The sequence below is a fragment of the Ambystoma mexicanum genome, chromosome 5q (genome assembly GCF_040938575.1).
Source record: "Ambystoma mexicanum isolate Mex_15411 chromosome 5q, UKY_AmexF1_1, whole genome shotgun sequence".
NCBI classification, from domain to species: Eukaryota; Metazoa; Chordata; class Amphibia; order Caudata; family Ambystomatidae; genus Ambystoma; species Ambystoma mexicanum.
Genome location: NC_090933.1, coordinates 786,597,651 through 786,615,738, shown reverse-complemented (window position 1 = coordinate 786,615,738; position 18,088 = coordinate 786,597,651). Strand labels below are relative to the sequence as shown.

The following is an 18,088-nucleotide window of genomic DNA, read 5'->3' as shown; positions in this document are numbered from 1 at the left end:
CACTTTTGCAGAGCAATCTTTCACAAATCAACTCTATGCAGAGACAAACCCGGCCACTGGCCCTAAACCTAGCCTTGCAGAGACTGGTTCAAAAAACGTGCCCAATGAGAGAGTTGCAAGAGCCAACCCAGAAGGTCAGTGGGTCCTAGAGCTCAGACTAGTGCCTTGCTTGAAGCTCAGTTCTGCTCAGATTGGAATCCATGACCGGTCTCTGTCTGAGTCCAGGGTGGGGACAAGGCCACAAACCAACCGAACCTGAACAGCAGCTCTGCTCAAAACACTGCCAACATCTTCAGGTACCCTTTTTAGATCCCTGCCCAATCATATCTGGATGCCAGCATAGCACAGAGAAATGATAGCAAGTTGGCCCATAGTTTATCCAAGTCCAGAGCATAGCCAAAGCTGTAGCCACAGCCCAATCCATCACCACATGGAGTCCATCCTAGAGTCTACACTTGTCAAGAGCATAGCACATCCCAGATAAGCATCTTTGTCCAGAGCTCAGCCATGCCAATCCCAAACCAGACTTGCCTACCTACCCAGGGTTCGGCCTGGTGTGCTGGGCAAAGCAGGACCAGAAACTAACCATGCTAGGGGCCTATTCATGGGTTCAGCCATGTGTCCAGCCTTGGGGCTGCCTTAACCACCCAGATCAGAGAACATTATTTCTTCGATTTCAGCCCAGCATGAAACCAGATACCACTTTTGGCCATAGTCCTCACAAGCTCAGAACACAGCCAAAGTAACTGTTTTTAGCCACACCCATCCCAGGTCCATAGAACAAATTGTCTAGTCCATCTCCGTTTCATTGTTTGCACAGAGATCACTCTAGGCCTGAGCCATACACCAACCAGTGTCCAGTCATATGAGGAGCTCAGCCATTTGTGTCACATTGGCATGCCAAAAAGGTGTCCACCTGCCCACAAACCAGCCTTACCAAGAACCTATCCAAGTCTAAAGCAGACACAAGCAACCCAGTCCAGGCTGGAGCACAGATGACTAACATTTCAGCCCAACCCAGGCCAACCTCAAGTGCTGCCCATACCCATAACAGACACTAGCCCATAGAACATCTCAAGTCCAAGTGTGCCTCCGGGCTATCTCAAAAACCAACCACAAAGGTTTAGTTAGCAATGTGCAAGCAGCACTGCTTCTACTCTAATCACAAAAACTGGATATTTCAGAGAATTTACTGGGTTTCATTCAGCAGAGCTTGGGGCGAGTTTGTGTACATTCGGGTATTAAAACTTCAATATCTTTAAAATAAAGCAGCACTTTGATAGGGCGTGTACATGAACAGGAGTTGAAGTCAGTGGAAATCCGTTTTTATAGGACAAGGCTTTGATCGAAATTCATTTTGCCAGAAACGGAGCCAAGAAGGAGTCCTGCAATAAAACTCTGAATGAGTTTGAACATTATCAAGAGCAGAATTCTTTGCAAAGCTGGCGTGTAAAGATGTGAAAGCAAAGTCTGGACACCTCAGGTGGGGAAGTGAACTACTTTACTTCAGTTCCAAGATGACAAGGTGAAAACATAAGGTAAGTCCAAGGTGAGGAATAAGGAAAGTATAGGAAACATCCACCAAATCACACTCACACAGGGTCTCACCCACCAACTGACATTCATAGAACACTCGGGGACACTCGCACCACAACATTCCACAGGTGAGCATTCCAGCAGGCATTCCATCTCACTAGCATTCATGCACGACCAGGGCAAGGGAGACAAGACGCAACACCCCCCCCTCATCAACACAGACACAGGAAAGGGGGTGCGGAAAAGAGCACACTGGGAAACCATCTGAGACAGAGACCTGAAGTCTACATATCCACCAACACTCCAAATCCCATGCAGACACAAAGCAAAAGCTCCCACAACCTTGCACTCCATTCCGCCATAGGAACAAGGAGCCATGCTCCCACAAAACCAATATTCTCTCAAATTCCTGCAGCAAGAACAGGCCAACTTAGCCAATACAACCCCAGTCTATGCATGGTGGCCCTGCAGAGAGACACTCCAATCAAGGGAACCAGCCCAACACCATAACTCACAACCCTCTACTCATCGCACCACCAACCAACTACAGTGCACTGAAACAACAGTCACAAATTACAACCAACACCAAAACCTCTAGAAGACAGACTGCCCCCTTCAAGGGTACTGGGCGCCCCAAAAAAGCGTATCCAAAAAGGTACAAGCAGGTAACCCGAAGGGTGTCCAACGCCCCAAATAGAACATGCACGGGTCCTTGACACCCCCCCCTTCCAGCTCTGAAAGTGGCAATTTTCCGACACCCCGTGGCTAGGTCAAGCACAACTGCGCTGCAGACACTGCTCCACCAAGAGGTCAGGCCCACAAGCGGACACGACACCACACCTACACACACCTACACACACACCTACACCCACACACACACCTACACCCACACCTACACACACACACCTCCCCCCTCCCCCCCCAAAAAAATGTCCCCCCCACCCCCTTAAATGGTTTGCTATGCCACAAGCCAGATTTTACAAACGCACACACAAAAAGGCCTCCTTAGAAATTAGATGGAAAAGATAATACTGTTAACAGGTTAGCGGTGGAAGGCTACCTTCAGAAGTCCAAGCCTTAACTTTAAAGTCCATAATATAGATAGTCCTGTGGAGTCAAAAATTAATTGAGCAAACACTTTCTAACATTAGGGCACGTCTTACAAACATGGGAGCCACCACCCGGAGTCACTCAGCACATCTCACTTTAAAACATCCACTCAGGGTATAAAGTTCAATGTACAGATATTCCCAATGCAGAAATACAACTACAGGCCTTGCATAACAACGGACCTCAAAAAAGAATAATGCTAACAGTGAGGCATTGAACAGGAATCCAAACTAACATCACTGCTTGTGGGACCAGAATTCCAATTTCCTGAAAAATTCCACGAAATCCGTGTCTAGCTTGTCCAGTACCATGAGGTACCCGTCCTCCGGATTTCCCCAACCGAGACCCACACCCATGGCAAAAGCCCCAAAGCTCACCCCGATGAGCAAGTGCTTCATCCTTGGCTGAATTGCATGAAGGGCACAAAACTGTATCTTCACAACAATACCTCTTTATGCAGCCTTCTGGCGTGCTTGCAGATTGTTGGTTTCCCAGGCCAACTTGACTGGTTTCCTGAACTGGAGGTTTCCAGAGGCTGAACTCCACACCTCTCTGTATTGGCCCCGAAAACCACTGCAGCACATTCCTCAATAGCTGCTGTCTCCTTTTGTCTGGATATGGCCTAGCTCCTCCATCATCATCATGCAGTCGCCCCCTTCAAGCACCAGCTCTGAAAACAACCTTTTCCTTTCGTGTTTGGCATACAGTAGGATGTTAGAGGAAGGGACCTCCAATTGGCGTGAGGACATGACGTCCGTTACTCCAGAGGCCGACGTCATCATAGGAACTACAGACAAGAGCATGTAGCTCTCACTCCTCACCAACGTGCGTTTCCCAATGCCGTTTCCCCAGCTTCTCCAGTACTCAGACTACTGTACCCCGCTGCACAAGAACGCCGACTTCCAAGATACTCCGATTGCCACACAAATCCTCTGATGCTCCATGGCAGCCAACTTAATTATTACTGGCTACAGATGACACCTGCAGATCAGCTCCATAACGTTCTTCCCAGGCTATCACAGCCTTTGGTGACTGGTAACAGGTCAGCCCCAAGCCCCCAAGTACCTCACAGGGACAGTCGCTGAACCAGTCTGAAAACAGGCAAAGCAGCTCACATCCTTCTCCTGCCGCCCGAGTCTCTCTCCCAGGCCTCTCGGCCGAAACAGTGCTCCACTCCTAGGCTTATATGTCTCAATAGGTCTCTGCCAGGCGTTTTAAGACCACTAGATACATCTCTCCTAGGCTTCTTCAGCCGCCAGAAGTGCCCGGCTCACATAGGACGGTCCAAGCAGCTTAAAGGGCCCTTTTGCTGCCCCCTACAACCAGGTTTCGCCCCTTGCTGCCCCCAGTCAACCAGTACTGCCCTCGCCAGTGTCAGCTTGCCTTCAGGGCGGGATGGGGCGGTGGAAGCTTCTCCTCCAGTGTGAACTCTTCCTTGTCTTCTTCTAGGAGCTGCGCCCTTGGACAACCACTGCAGGTTCCTGGCCCTTCCCTTCAAGCCAGCTCGTCACCAGTGTAAAGATGTGAAGGACAAGTCCTGACACCTCAGGTGAGGAAGTGAACTAAAAACATAAAAGGTATGTAATAAGGAAGGAATAGGAAACATCTACCGGCTCCCACACTCTCAGAGGGCGTCATCCACCAACTGACATTCATAGAACACTCAGGGACACTCGCACCACAACATTCCACAGGTGAGCATTCCATCTCACTAACATTCATGCAGGGCAAGGGAGAGACAAGACCCAACATGGCCCTTATCATAAATGGAGCAAAACATTAGTTATCCAATGCAAAGCTCTAACCAAACTGGTGCAATATCCAAAAGCTGGATCCCAATTAGGTTTTGCATTCACAGGAACGGAGCTTCCAGTCTGTCTAGTTAGCATTAGGATCGGAGCTCAGTGTACGTCTTTGGTGTTATGAGGGGAAGAGTTCTAAATCAGTGCATTTAAGGGGAAGAGTGTTGGGCAATTGGAAAAACCGGACTTTGAGCACCATACCACTGACTGGGGGAGTGGGGGGGGGGGGGGGGGGGGGGGAAATGACACGTCGTCATTTCTGTCACTTTTGCAAATTGCTACAAATGTTACAATATTTATGGTAAATTTGATAAGTGTTACATTTAGGTTACCTTGTGTTATTTTATGTAGAGGTAATTGTAGATTTACATGCACGCAGAAACAATGATGAAACACTGTCACACGGAGGGCCCCTTCACATTCAGGTAAAGCAGGCGATTAATATGTGCACGTGAAGCTTAACTGTATGAATGGCGGTCATGAGATGAAGATCATAATAGGTATAAAATGCACAAATAAGGGAGACCTGTATGGGAAGTGTTTTCCGAATGTAGTAAAAGATATGAAATATATGAGGTGCGATTGCTCTGTGTATCAAGGGTCTCTGCATGCTGGATTAATCAGAAGGGTGATTTTTGCCATCATGACAAAGGTTTGAAAGGACCGTCAGCAGTCAGGGAACAGGTTTCATAAGCTGGTTAACGGGGTGGTTGCAGTCAGTTTGCAGATGGCTCAAGTGTTGGAGGGCAAGCGGAGATATGATCTCCGGTGAACTTGAGAGCTCATTGTTGTAAGATACTGGCATCTTGTGAAATCGTGGGGTTGTTTGAAGCAGGTGGCTCTCCTGGGGCACTTGAGGAGACCAGTAGTAATACATTTTAGGAGATTAATTGTGTTGTTAAAGAGTTGGTGGAACTCATGTTAGTAGGAAAAGGTCAGCCATGTAAGAGTCATAAAAAAAAAATAATAAAAATCGGACACCGGACAGGACTGGGCAATGTGGTTAGCAAATACAAGTAGGTCAAAGGGGAATTTACGTCTTTCTCTCGTCTTCATGTGCTTAGGTATTTTTTTGGGGTATGTCTGTGTGCATCATCAATATGAATTCTGTTATTTTGTAACTAAGAGGCAAGGCTGCCACCAAAATATAGAGAGGCTTTTGGGAAGAGGGGTGTTGAAAATGTAAACCTTGTAATTATACATGTTAGGGGATTGTGTTCCAATGTCTGTGTCCAATGAACTGTGTGGGTTTTAGATTTCTCTCTACAGGGCAACCAATCATGTTTTGAGGGATGATTTTGTAACGCTATCTGGGGGAGTGTATTAACAGTTGTAAACAGTATAGAACATGTGCTCTTTGTGTGGTTCAGAGAGCCCAGGATTAGTCTGACACTTAGATGTCATCCAAGCCTCTCTCCCGGCTGTTGTACAATAAACTAGCTTTATGGACAAAAGGCGCACTTACTAATTTTAGAGGCGGGCCTAATTTGTGTTAAGGGGCGGAGCTGAAGGTCCACACCTACAAGAGCTTGAGGGGGTCTTAATATTTTTAGAAGCAAAGTACTGCAGAAGACTAAGTGATATCAGGATTAGAACTTCGGGTTAGTTAGTGTGGGCATTATGGGCAGCAAGCACTCTGCAAGGCACTGGCATTTTCTGGAGCGGCACAGAGTACAGGTATTAGTATAGGTAATGAGGTTTTTACTATTAGGAGGAGAACTCAAAGGAATCTGGGTATTGAAATTGTGAACATAGACCCAATTGTGGCTTTGAGGGATTGGTTGTAATCTACAATGTGAGCTTGTTATACTTTGCACACCAACTCAGAGAAGAGATCTGACAGTCTCAAAATTATCAGGAGCAAAGTTCTGAATGAGTCTCTGTATTCTTAGGGGCAGAGTTCTGGATGATTGTTCCTAAGAAGAGCGCTCTGGAAGAATATGCGTAATATTCGCATCAGGGCTCTTAGGATCGGTATCATACCCAGTACGAATCTTGGTTATTTCCAGTATCAATCTACTACTGAAGATCGGAGGACTCAAACAAATACAGTTTAATGTTGCATGTATTCACATTTCATTAAGCCCAAGTACTATTGAATGGACCACATTTGAGCAGAAAGTGTCCTGTCATGATTGTTTCATTAAACATTCTATTCTTAAAATTAAGGTGGAAGACCGGAGGAGAAACAAAAAGGGGGGGGGGAAATCACCTCCAAACTCCTTTAGCAATGTTTAAATGTTAAGAGTTTAGGAAATTCTGCATTTCATTCTCTCACATTTGAACCAAACAGTTTAATGTTCAAGTAGATGTCTTCATTTTTGTGTACAGTTTACTGGCACATTTAAGGTTCTAGCTGTCAAGCAGGCTTGCCCTATTACTAAAATACACTGACTACCAGCTTATTTATTCCCTGGCTAACTTTTTCATCCAGTCCATCAATCAATTTCTAGCTCAAATGGAAGAATACCTTCTTCCAACCAAAATGGCACACATGAAGCTGATGGAGAGACATCACACACAGCCTAACAGGCTTTGGGATCAAGATCAGCATCACCAAGTTCCCACAGAAGGCTACCATGCAGCAGCAAGATCACAAGGGTAACCTCATAGGCTTGATTAAATGGAATGATTTAACTACCCAACCCTGCAACAAAATGCTACTTTAGTGGGCCCAACATTACTGCTTTCTTGTGGTGATATTTGGGCATATATCATGCTTACTGCATGAAAGAGTGAAGGGTAACATATCTATGTAGCGTGATCACCTCCAGCTCTGCGTTCCCCAAGAAACAGAAATGGAGGAGCCCAAGCTGAATAGGAGCATCTGTGCCTTGCAAAAAGTCATCTGTCTATTAACCGCACAATATCTTAGCTAAGAAATTATCTTCCTATTTTATCAATCAGTGTAAGGGCCAGGAGCAAACTATCAGCTAGTATATCAAAAGTGCCTCATGAACCCAACCAGGCAAATTACTATTTTTACTGCAATGTTCAGTTTTTATTTTTATAAAAATTACTGCCCGATGAAGTTCACCATTTGTTCTTGATTTTAAACCATGAAATTGTTATTACGTGAGATTTTGCTCCATTTGATATTTTTTTCCAATACTGCTCTGATCACATACTGAACCTCGTCTGCTTCAGATGGTACAGGAGATTGTGGAGGAAAGGGACAGCCATTTCTTGCCATCTGCTGTTTTTATAGTGTTAGCATGAACTATCAGCCTCACTCACACCCAGGTGTTTGTAAAGCTTACAAGATTGAGAATTGTGATGAAAGGACCCATTCCATTAACCTCCATCAAAGCCTTTCACATTCACAAAAAGGTCACCCTTAAGTAAATAAAACAGCAGAACAACTTATCACCTATACTTGAGTGATATAAAGTGCCCATCTGCACAATAAGAGTCTACCCTTCCTAGAGCTAGCCTGGCACTATTCCACAATTCAGGCACACACTACCCATTCTTCAAAGTAGGTGTGTACAAGCTCGGAAACCGCTTTGCATACCTGTCAAGTAGTGCAAGGAGTCAATATGATGCAGGTTATTCAACATACCCCTCTTAGAGGTTCATTGCTACAATCATTGCTACCCAGAGAATACTCAAGAGCCCAGAAGGACTGAGCCCGTAGCCATTAACAGACCAGCCAAGGGAATGATGCGGCACATGCATTGCTCTGCTGCATCATCGATGCTAGATCAGCCATTAAACAGTTCCACAACATCCATTCCCTCATAGCCAAAAGAGAACAGGGCATACGTCTCATCACTGAAACATGGTTCGGCAAAGTCTTCTCCCCCCCCCTCCTGGTCCCCCACACCCTCCTCCAACATTGATAAAACAGACCCTAACAGCTGTACCATCTGCCATGGCAAACAAACCACTGGGTCCAAAGGAAATTAATATTTAATAACTCCATCAGCTCATCTGATGAATTCCTTGACCAATGCAAAGACCTACACCTGGAAATCCAAAATATTGTTCTAACGAGACACGGCTTGGATGCTGCCCTTCAACATGATCTCTGGAAGAAGGCAAAATCACCAAATTTCCCATTATCTGGTCAGGCCATAGGATTGTCCTCTTTCCCATTTTGATACCCACACCACCAAGAAACACTTGATCCAGAAACCACACATGTTTCATACCCTGCTAGCCAATTAATATATTCCATCATACTCCTACGTACCGTCCCCTTTTCTCCATACTTATGGGACATTCCTCCGTCCTGTGGGACGGGACCTGAGCACTTTGTAAAAAGCATCCAAAGATTTTGCAAAACATTTTTAGTCCTTCCTCTCTTTCTGTGCGGGGCCCAGCATGCGGCCGTAACCCCATCCATCTGGGCTCTGCCCCATGCATCGCCCATCGGTCCTTTTCTCCGCTTGTTCGGGACTGGACGCACTTGCATCCGCAGAAGATTTTCTTCCCTTTTTTCCCCCTCTCTAGTGATCGTGTACTAGTCTGCCTATTACCTTCAAACTAGACTTTCCAGATTGTTCATCATGTCACCGAGGCTTCGCGAGGGCGGACCCCAATCCTCTTTGTCTCCAGTTTTTGGGTCCGGACCACCGTTGGGACTCCCTTTCGGTCTGGGCACTTCAACGTCGGTTGGAGCGCTGGGAGGTGTTTCGACGTGCCCCTCCCTTGCATTTTCAAGCTTTTATCGACGAAAAGAAGAAACGCCCGGTAAGTTCTTTACTTTTTATAGCACCCCGGCCGGGAGATACCTTTCCGGGCTCTTCCCGAGCCAGGAGGAGCGTTAGTCACTCTGTCACCAGGGATTGCCCTGAGGTGCCTCCTGGGCCTAAAAATTGTACCAGAGTTTTCTCTGAGGGTCTCCGTAAGGGGCCTGTGGATACCGGAGTACACTCCAAGGCCCCTTCTGTGGGGGCTGTTTGCAGACCCAGTTCTACTAGTCGTAGGGTACCGGAGCTAGCTCTGAGGCCTCTTTATCGGCTTCCCTCAAAAATAAAACCAGGGTGCGCCCCGAAGCCTTGGTGTTACCAAACGGATGTTGGAGGCCCGCGTTTGTAAGGCTGTTACCGGACCTGGGTCTAAAGTTACCAACATTTCTGAGAGGCCTGATCGGTGAAAGTTGTTTCTCACCGTTCCCGCTCTTGTGGCGACGCCAGAACTGTTGAGGGGGCAAAGAAGGAAAGTTCTTCCTTTAACGGCAGCGTAAGGGAAGGCTAATTTGGCTATTGATATGTCGCAGAAACATTACAAGCCTCATAGTACCGACTCGGTCGAGGTTCCTTACGTAAAGGCTAAAGTTAAGACCCCTGATCCATCGATGGGGACCCGTGCCTCACTTCCTCACGTGCCGCAGTTCCCCTCAGGTGATGGCAAAATGGCGGCCAATCCCACCACGACGATGGCGGCCATTTTGGGCGCTTCTCCTACAACTACGCCATCGGCCTCAGGTGTAGGGCTTGATTCTGCGGGTGAACATAAAATTACTTGTGCGCATCCTTTTCGCCCAGTTTACGACTGGGACACTTGGATGCCCCTTCCGCACAATGTTTCGTTGCCTGTGGGGTCGGCAAAAGACGCTCATGCGTACCGACCGCATGAGGGAATATTTCAAGGGGCTTTTTAGGGAGATATGCCCACCCGCTCCGCCGGTGGCTCCGCCGGCGCCGCCCTTGCCTATGGTGCCTCCGCCGACCCTTCCGCCATTGCCCCCATTGTCCCCAGTGGACAAGGCAGTGCCTGACACAGTTCAGAAGGATCCTGACCTGTCGAATGAGGCGCAGGGCGATCAGGACAACGAGGACCTGCCCCGCTCTGTTAGAAGTACTTAGACCTGGCAGGCGAGTATGGAAAGGACTTTAGCGTAGTGCTAGACCTGGCAGGTAAGTGGCCCAGTAGAAATGTATGTACTATACTGTGGTTGAATTCTGTGAAGAGGATGTGGCTGGACCGCTAAAAGATGTTGGGAATTGTTGTGGAGTCATCCCGATAGAGAATCTTTTGTTGATACAGATTAACTGTGGAATTATCCTTATTTGAAAGGGTTTTGTGTTAAACTCTCAAATACCAGTGGAGCAGAGACGTTGCTAGGGGTGGGGGGGGGGACGGGTGAGGGGGCTATAGTCTTTTATGTAGCCCCGGATAGAAGCTCAGGTGCTACAACCAAAATGCTAGCTAGCCCCAAGTCCCGCCAGTCCACACATTAGCTTAGCCCCTGATCTTTTCCAGACCTAGCAACAACCCTGCAGTGCAGAGATAAAGACTGGTTCGATATTTGGAGCTGATGATTCAATTCAGAGTAAGAGACTTTCTTGGAACAAGTGGAACTTCATTATTTGTTACAAGATGGAAAAAAACAATTCTTAACAATGGCATAAAAATCCTGTCGAATCTAGGGAAGGGGGTTTCACCAAGGTTACAAGGAGAAACAGGTATGGGAAGGCATCATGAAGTAGACACAGATAACTGAAAATAGTTTGGGATATAAACATTTATTAACTAAAAGGAGTGTTGGAGAGAGGCCTAACTTGCCCAATGCGAAAGTGGGATTTTCCTACCTAAATGAAACCAATGATAGTCTGTGTCAAAGTCCAAAGCAAATGTCTGTGTCCAAAACCTATACTTTCCCTCACATCTAATGTATACAATGTGTAGGGATGTCAGCATCACATGGGAAGGGGGGTTTCCCTTTCCCCAAGCTTTCAAGTCTTCCAATGCACCAATTCCTTGGAATGCTTCCCAGCTCTTCGGGTTTGGTTATCATTTATAAAGTGCAATTCCTCAATTTCAATTCACACAGGTTTTCGTTTATTCAATCCCAAAGTGACTTTTCCTTAGGTGGGTGTATTCAGTCTAGGCGCAATTGGGGGACCACACGGTCCACCCATTACAGCTCACGCAACCGACATACCTTACATGTATGTGCTTCACAGGTATCTTGCACAGTTTCAGCTTCACAATAAGGCTCAACTTACTGTCCTTTCAAGTGCCCTTGAAGCTTTAGTATTGCTTGTTTTGTCATCCTTCACTTGTTTAGCAGCTTTCACTTGCAAAGGTCAGAATAGGCTTCCCAGTATACTCTCCGGCTAGGAGACTCAGTTACTGCTATAGTTCTTTTGCACAAGACATCATAAGCTTCCTAGTACACTCCTGCTAGGAAACATTCCCGGTTTCAAGTTTGTTGTTAATGATAATTTCTTTCATTAATATGCAATAATGTCTGCTTGACCGTTGGCAATGCTAGTTTGCCTCTTGGCAATGTTCACAATTATTGACTTATACTTGCTTGTTTGCCTTGGTTTCACATAACTTCTCATGTTAGTTCATAACCAGTTCACTTCACTGGTATTCACGTTTCCTCTGGTTTTATCACAGTTCATTAATTCGTGGTTGTATTTATTCGGAATGATCCCCAAATTTTAAGTAAGCAATTTCACATAAATACAGTCCTCTTTTATCAGTTTGTCATATGGTGAATTCCCCACTGAAACCCATGTCAATACGCCCCGCGCGGCCTCCCAGCGCTCCTGGGCAGACTCACCAGTGTCGCTTGGCATGTCCGACATATGGTGTGGGGCTGACTGTCCTGCTGGCCATCCTGCAGCTTCATGGACAGCCTCTCTCTCGCCCGCCAGTATATCCGATGCACCTCACTGCCTATGTGACTCTGCCAGCCCCTTCTCGGTTCGTTCGGCGGTGCTCCTAAGGTTCTCACCCATCCTCTCCTAGTCAGAGGGAAGCACCAGTTTTTCTCGGCACAGCTTTCTCGCTCCGGCCTACTTTCCACCACACTTCCTGCTGCGCTTGATCTGCATACCTCTCAGTTTCTCTGGATTTCTCAGGGTTTCGCTTCCAAACGGCTGCTCTCTCGTTCATGTCCCTGCTCTTCTTCCAGTACTGGCCTAGAAATATCCTGCCAGCTTGATTAGGTACTCAGCAACTAGACTGCGCAGGATTAGCTCTGTAGTCTGTTGTCAATCTTTGTTGTATCTTCCTCGTCCCAGTACCAAAGTGGTGTTAGTGTGCGCAAGAATCAATAAAGAGAGGATGTATGTGTGTTTCTCTTCCTCGTCCCAGTACCTGACTGGTGTTTACTGGGAGATGATTTGTGTAAAGATAGGGTTGGAACTGGTTGTAACCTACAAAGGCCTGGGGGACACTGGACTCATTAGAAAAGGGAAAGGGGAGAGATCAGGTCTCACCCAAGGGTGCCTCATACCCACTTCCAAAGTCTCCCCCACCCAGGTGATCCTTCCACCGCATATCCACCCCCCAGGATCAGGATCCGATCGGGACAGCCTTCCCATAGCCACCTGGGAGGAGGATATGTTGGCAAAAGAAGCGAGGACGCCCTCGGATTCCTCAGTCAGCAAAAGGTATACGGAATATAAATTATATTTTATTTGAATTTGCCATCCATTACCTTTTAAATTGGGAAATGAAAAAGTGAGAGGGGCAGATTCCTTTGGTAGGATGTTTCCTTTAGTTACTTTGAAAGGCAGGGAAATCCTTGTTAGTATAGGGATAGTGAGGCATTTGTCAAACCCATTTAAGTTAATAAAATGGTATCTTATGACAAACCTCTACAAAAGATTTTATTGCCTCACATTTCTGACCCCTCACACTACGATAACCTCCCAAACAAGACTTGCACGTAACAGAAGTCTTTCAGTAAAGAATTCAAGACCCATCTGGGCAACACCTCGGTGCTCCCATACCTCTGCAATTTACCAAAAATAACAAGAAGCACTGCCCAACAACTAGGTCAACACACCGTCAACTCCCCCCACCTAACCTGAGAAATCTACTCCCCCCACGGGTTGCTTGTAGATATCTTGTTGGGAGACGAGGAGGAATCATTATGCTATGCAGTTAGCGCTCAAATATAACACCACTGGTAAAACGTTAAACTTCCAAACCTCTAGCCAGGAATACAAATGCTGCTTCAGCACCCTCCCTCAGTTCTCATCTGCATAGCACTCATTTCTTACTTGCCTATAGTCCATGATCACAGGTCAACGGATAGTTGTGAGCACACATTTTGAGGCCTTATACAACTTTAACATGTAATCACTTAGAAAATCTTCGTCAGATAATAAAAAAATCTCAAAGCACTATTCATGGTATTACCACCCCATCCACAGAGTGGCCAAGCATAGAACGTGGAGAACATTATTTCTTCGTATGAATGAATATTCTTTTCAAAATATGTGAATAACACTGAATTATGGATGTCAAGAGCAGGTCACTGGGAAGCGTCCGCACTTTCAGGACTCTTCTAGATGTAAACATACTAAAACGCTTTTCGAAATGATACATTTAATGAATGTTCACCAACTCAAACAGAACGTTTGCCATAATGAAAGAAAAATTAAGATCAGTAGCCGAGATATTCATTGTCAAAACTTGCTTTTTCAAACGTTCAGAATGTAACTCCCTACAAGGTATGCGATTGCTCTGTGTTGAACTAGAAGTATTGCATGCACGTTATTTTCCAACATAATGATAGCTGCAATCGTCTGTGCTATAGAGCTTGCAAGACCCCAAAACCTCCTGACTATTCAACATTCTGAAATGTAATTGTTTTACCAAAAGAAGCGAGCAAACCATGAATTTCTTTTATTTTTTTTATTTTTTTTTAAAGTCTTTTGACTGAATTCCCCTAAAAGATGGAACAGCACTGGATCATTATTTACAAATGCCCATTTAGGCGCTCCATATACCAGCCCTCTGACTTTGTCTGATCAACTTGACCTTCATTTGCCGATTCCTTCCCTAATTAGCAAGCGCTTATGTGTCTAACTGTGCATTGATTATGCAGTCAGTCAGCTCGGCCCACTACAAATTCCCACCTAACTAAACTTGACTTATAAACACGCGTTGCCAATATAGCTAATCACATCACTTTGCAATTCATTTGACTCAAACAAGTTACTACTCGGGCACTGAAGATTAAAAAAGACCAATGCAAGATGATTCACCACTGTATTGAGCCAGCTAAGACCTATGTTGCTTAGGCCAAGTCCACTATAAGGATTGCTTTGCAAGGGTGGGGGTTCATGACCCTCACAGAGCAAATGCCAGAGTCTTTCCTACCCCAGAGGTGGGGCGACGGAGTTTGGGGGGGGGGGCAGAGGAGATACAGTTCCTGAAATTCCCCTTGAACGCCCTCTGAATATGTTCACCAGTGGCACTTTTGGTCACCCAATGCCATGCACTCTCCATTCTGGCCAGAGTTCTCGGTTTCTTTTCAGAACATCTAGGGCCAAAATCCACTGCCAAAACTAACTAGTTCAGTGGGCAGCTGAAAAAAAAAAAAAAAAAAGCGACCACCACCTTCCAGGAGGACTCCAAAAACCCAGTGCCGATCAGGGGAAAGATGCAACCCTCACTGCAACTTCCTCGCAAAGCTCCGAACTAGGATCAAGCTGGGACCACTACAGAGAATAAGGGGGCATGGCTAAAAGGTGTTGTTGTGCCTTTGCAATTCAGTGACTCACCCCAGGGAGAACACAGACGGGGCCCCATAGTCTAGTGGAGCGCGCAGATAGTTGGGGATTTGGGGGTGAAAAAAAAAAAACACAGGAAGACGTGGGGTTATAAAAGGCATGTGACAGCTGCAGAATGTATGTGGCGTCAGGAGGCATTCAAGTGGACCGAGAACAGAAGGCGGAGGGGAGCGATGAGAGTTCTATGGAACAGCTGGATAGGAGTGTAGGTGAGGTATTGTGTGTGAGAGTGGTACCTAATGAAGTGCAGAGCTGTGATTGTAAGAGAATGCGGTAGCGAGAGAGGGAGGGAGAGAGCGCAAGAGCGGAGGGAGGGCAAGAGCAAGAGAGGCAGCAGAGCAAGGGAGGCGCCAGAGCAAGAGAGGAGCCAGAGCAAGAGAGGAGCCAGAGCAAGAGAGGAGCCAGAGCAAAAGGGATTAGTGAGTGAGAGCTGTGCAAGAGCAGTCAGAGCAGTGAGAGAGGCCTGGCGTAGTTTACACTTGGCAGAAAAATTGCAAGAAAGAAAATAGCAAAAACCACCTATTAAAATCACCATGGTCTTTTATTTTTATCAGAAAAGCAGGAAAGTAGGACAAACTGCTTCAAAAAGAGTCAAACGTCAATTGGAATCAACCACGGTGCCAGAATTAGCCAATTAAGAATAAAATCTGTTCCTAGGCAGTGAGCAGATTTGCATTGGGTGGAAATGTAAACATATTCCCCATACAGCTCAGTCAAAATCAATAGTTCATCTCAAAAGCCAATACCCAGAGTCCTTTGGGGACTCAAATGCCTCAAAACAGCCATAAATCCAATTTAGAGGCTTTAAAATAGAGCAAGGGAAAATGGGACGTCTCCCTTCCAGCCTTCCGTTTTCCTCATCTGCCAACTCCCCACATTAGCATAATATCTTTCAGAAGCAAAAAGCTGTTCAAATCATTGGCCCAGTATCAATGTTCAACATCTTTTCAGGGAAGCAAAAAGCTGGTTTCTTTTAAAAGCAAGGCTGCTAGGCCAAAGCAGTCTGCCAATACCTTTCACATATTTATACAAGCCACTCAATAACTACATGCTTCACAGGAAGTACTGTAGTTCTTTCAATTATTGCTATTTCAGTTTGATTTACCATTACAGAGGCAGAAAGTTCTTTATACTTGCAGCTTAGAAGAGCCTGGTTAACTTGACACCAACAGCTAGGGCCAACTTATGGACTCCCCAAAACAACAGATGCCAACAAAATAATTTGGCAAGGTGTATAAACAAAGACAAGAATGCTGCGTACTCTCTCTAGTGTCCTCTCTCTAGTTTCCCCAAAGATCACACCTGCTCATTGGATGATGCCGGATACTCCAGAGAATTTGCAAAGGATAATTTTACTTTTGGACACAGGCTTTGCACAGTTTGTAAAATACAGTGTTGTAGAAAATAAAATACATACATATTTTCATGAACCGCTTTCATAGCTTTGGCAGCATATCCCATGTTCTTCAAAACCTCAGTGTTGGTATGGGAGTTTTCCAGTGCTTCTCTCTGGAATTCAATTGTTGAAAGCGTTCCATCAATTTGCACCAACTGTTTCTCGTACCTCTTCTTTCGCTTCAGGGCTTGCAAAGCAGCTGTGGAAGCAACAAAAATGCATTATTAGTTGGCCTCATGCTGTTTAATGGGCAGCAAGAATAAACATGTCCCAATACGTCAGTTTCTGGAGTGGATTCTCGTAGAGCAGGGTACAAATTGCGTCGGGCCAAGAACATTTTCCTACGTACCTGAGATTCTGGGGTAGCACGAAAATTGTCCTTGGTAAAAGAAAACAAAAAAAGGACTCCCTCAACTACTCCATGTGGAGTGCCAAGGACGTGTATGCTTGTCCTCTTTGCATAGACTTGCATAAAGCTCAGCACTTAAGGGGTTAAACACATTTTTGAAGTCGAAACTTCAGTTAATAAACAAACAACTGGACGTTTAATGAACTGCAGTTGTTCTAAGTAGTTTTATAATAAAATGTTGAAGTTGTGGCAGTAAATGATCAGAGGTAAATAATGGGCTGTAAAAGGAGATGGGTAGCAGAAGGATTGGACCAGACATGGTTTGTGGGATGGGGTATTCAATGGCTCTGGTGTAGTCATCTTAACTCTGCATCCCTCATTCGGATGTAGAAATGTGCCACTTGCGACAAAAAAAAAACAAAAAAAAAAATCAAGCCCCCATACCACCTTATATGTACCCTTGTTCCCCCATTTAGGCCATGGCAACTTAAACCCATTTGAATAATCTAGTACGCCTCACCAAAGCAGTACGATATGCAGCACTTTACAATACATTTTAAACAAATCATGCTCCTCTTGCACACTTGTATCCTTTTAAAAAAGGACCTGCATCTTGGTTTTTTAAATCCTTGGAAGCCAGTGTCACTGTGAAACTCTCACACTCGGGCTTTTTCAGCAGAACAGGCTAGGTCCCCAAATGTTCTCCTATAGGTGGCATTTCACATGTCTTAGATGAAAGCCACGAGCTATTTCCATCAGGTTGGAATGGGGCAGTGTTATCAGGGGTGGTTTTCCTTTTCACTTGTGCTCTTCAAGAACCCTCACTTTCCGTGCCCAACTGCAACCTGGAACAAGAGGGATGGGGAGTGGGGGGGTGCGGGGGGGGTGGGGGGTGAAGGGGGTCTGGCGGCATTTATGTGCATGCGTGCCTGGAAGTGTTTGTGGACGTGTTTGTGCGCGAGATGGGCAGGTGTGGGGCGACCCTTCTTCCTCCGGTTTGGACTTCCACTACTTTCCATCTGTTTATTTTATTCCAATTCCTCCTTCCAAATGTTAATTATATTACTGAAGGACATTTGTTTTTAAGGATGCTTTGCTCATTTTATCCATCTTTCAATTTTTGGGCATAGTGGTGGTTTTGTTGTACTAACACCTTATGGTATGCCATGTTATATTATGCAATTGAAAAAAATTACAAAACCGGTCATGTCTCTCAGTACAAGGCCGACAAGGGCCATCCGGTAGACGGAAGGCGACACTGCAACACTCCACAAACAGTCAATTAAGTACACTTTAGCGTCACTCTGTTCAGGAAAGCAGCCAGAACGCCCAATTTAGAACATGTAAGCTGGTATGAAGGCTGTACATCCATTCTGTACTGCAAGACTCCCCTGCTGCCATTATA

At 45.7% G+C, this 18,088-nt stretch overlaps 1 protein-coding gene across 1 annotated transcript in view; it reads right to left on the bottom strand.

The window, feature by feature from the left end:
• CHMP4C (charged multivesicular body protein 4C) overlaps positions 1-18,088 on the bottom strand; it is a 184,932-nt gene that overhangs the window by 116,703 nt on the left and 50,141 nt on the right. Inside the window, exon 2 of the mRNA XM_069621277.1 lies at positions 16,356-16,533. Coding sequence (XP_069477378.1) covers positions 16,356-16,533 — 178 coding nt within the window. The remainder of the gene's footprint in view (positions 1-16,355; positions 16,534-18,088) is intronic.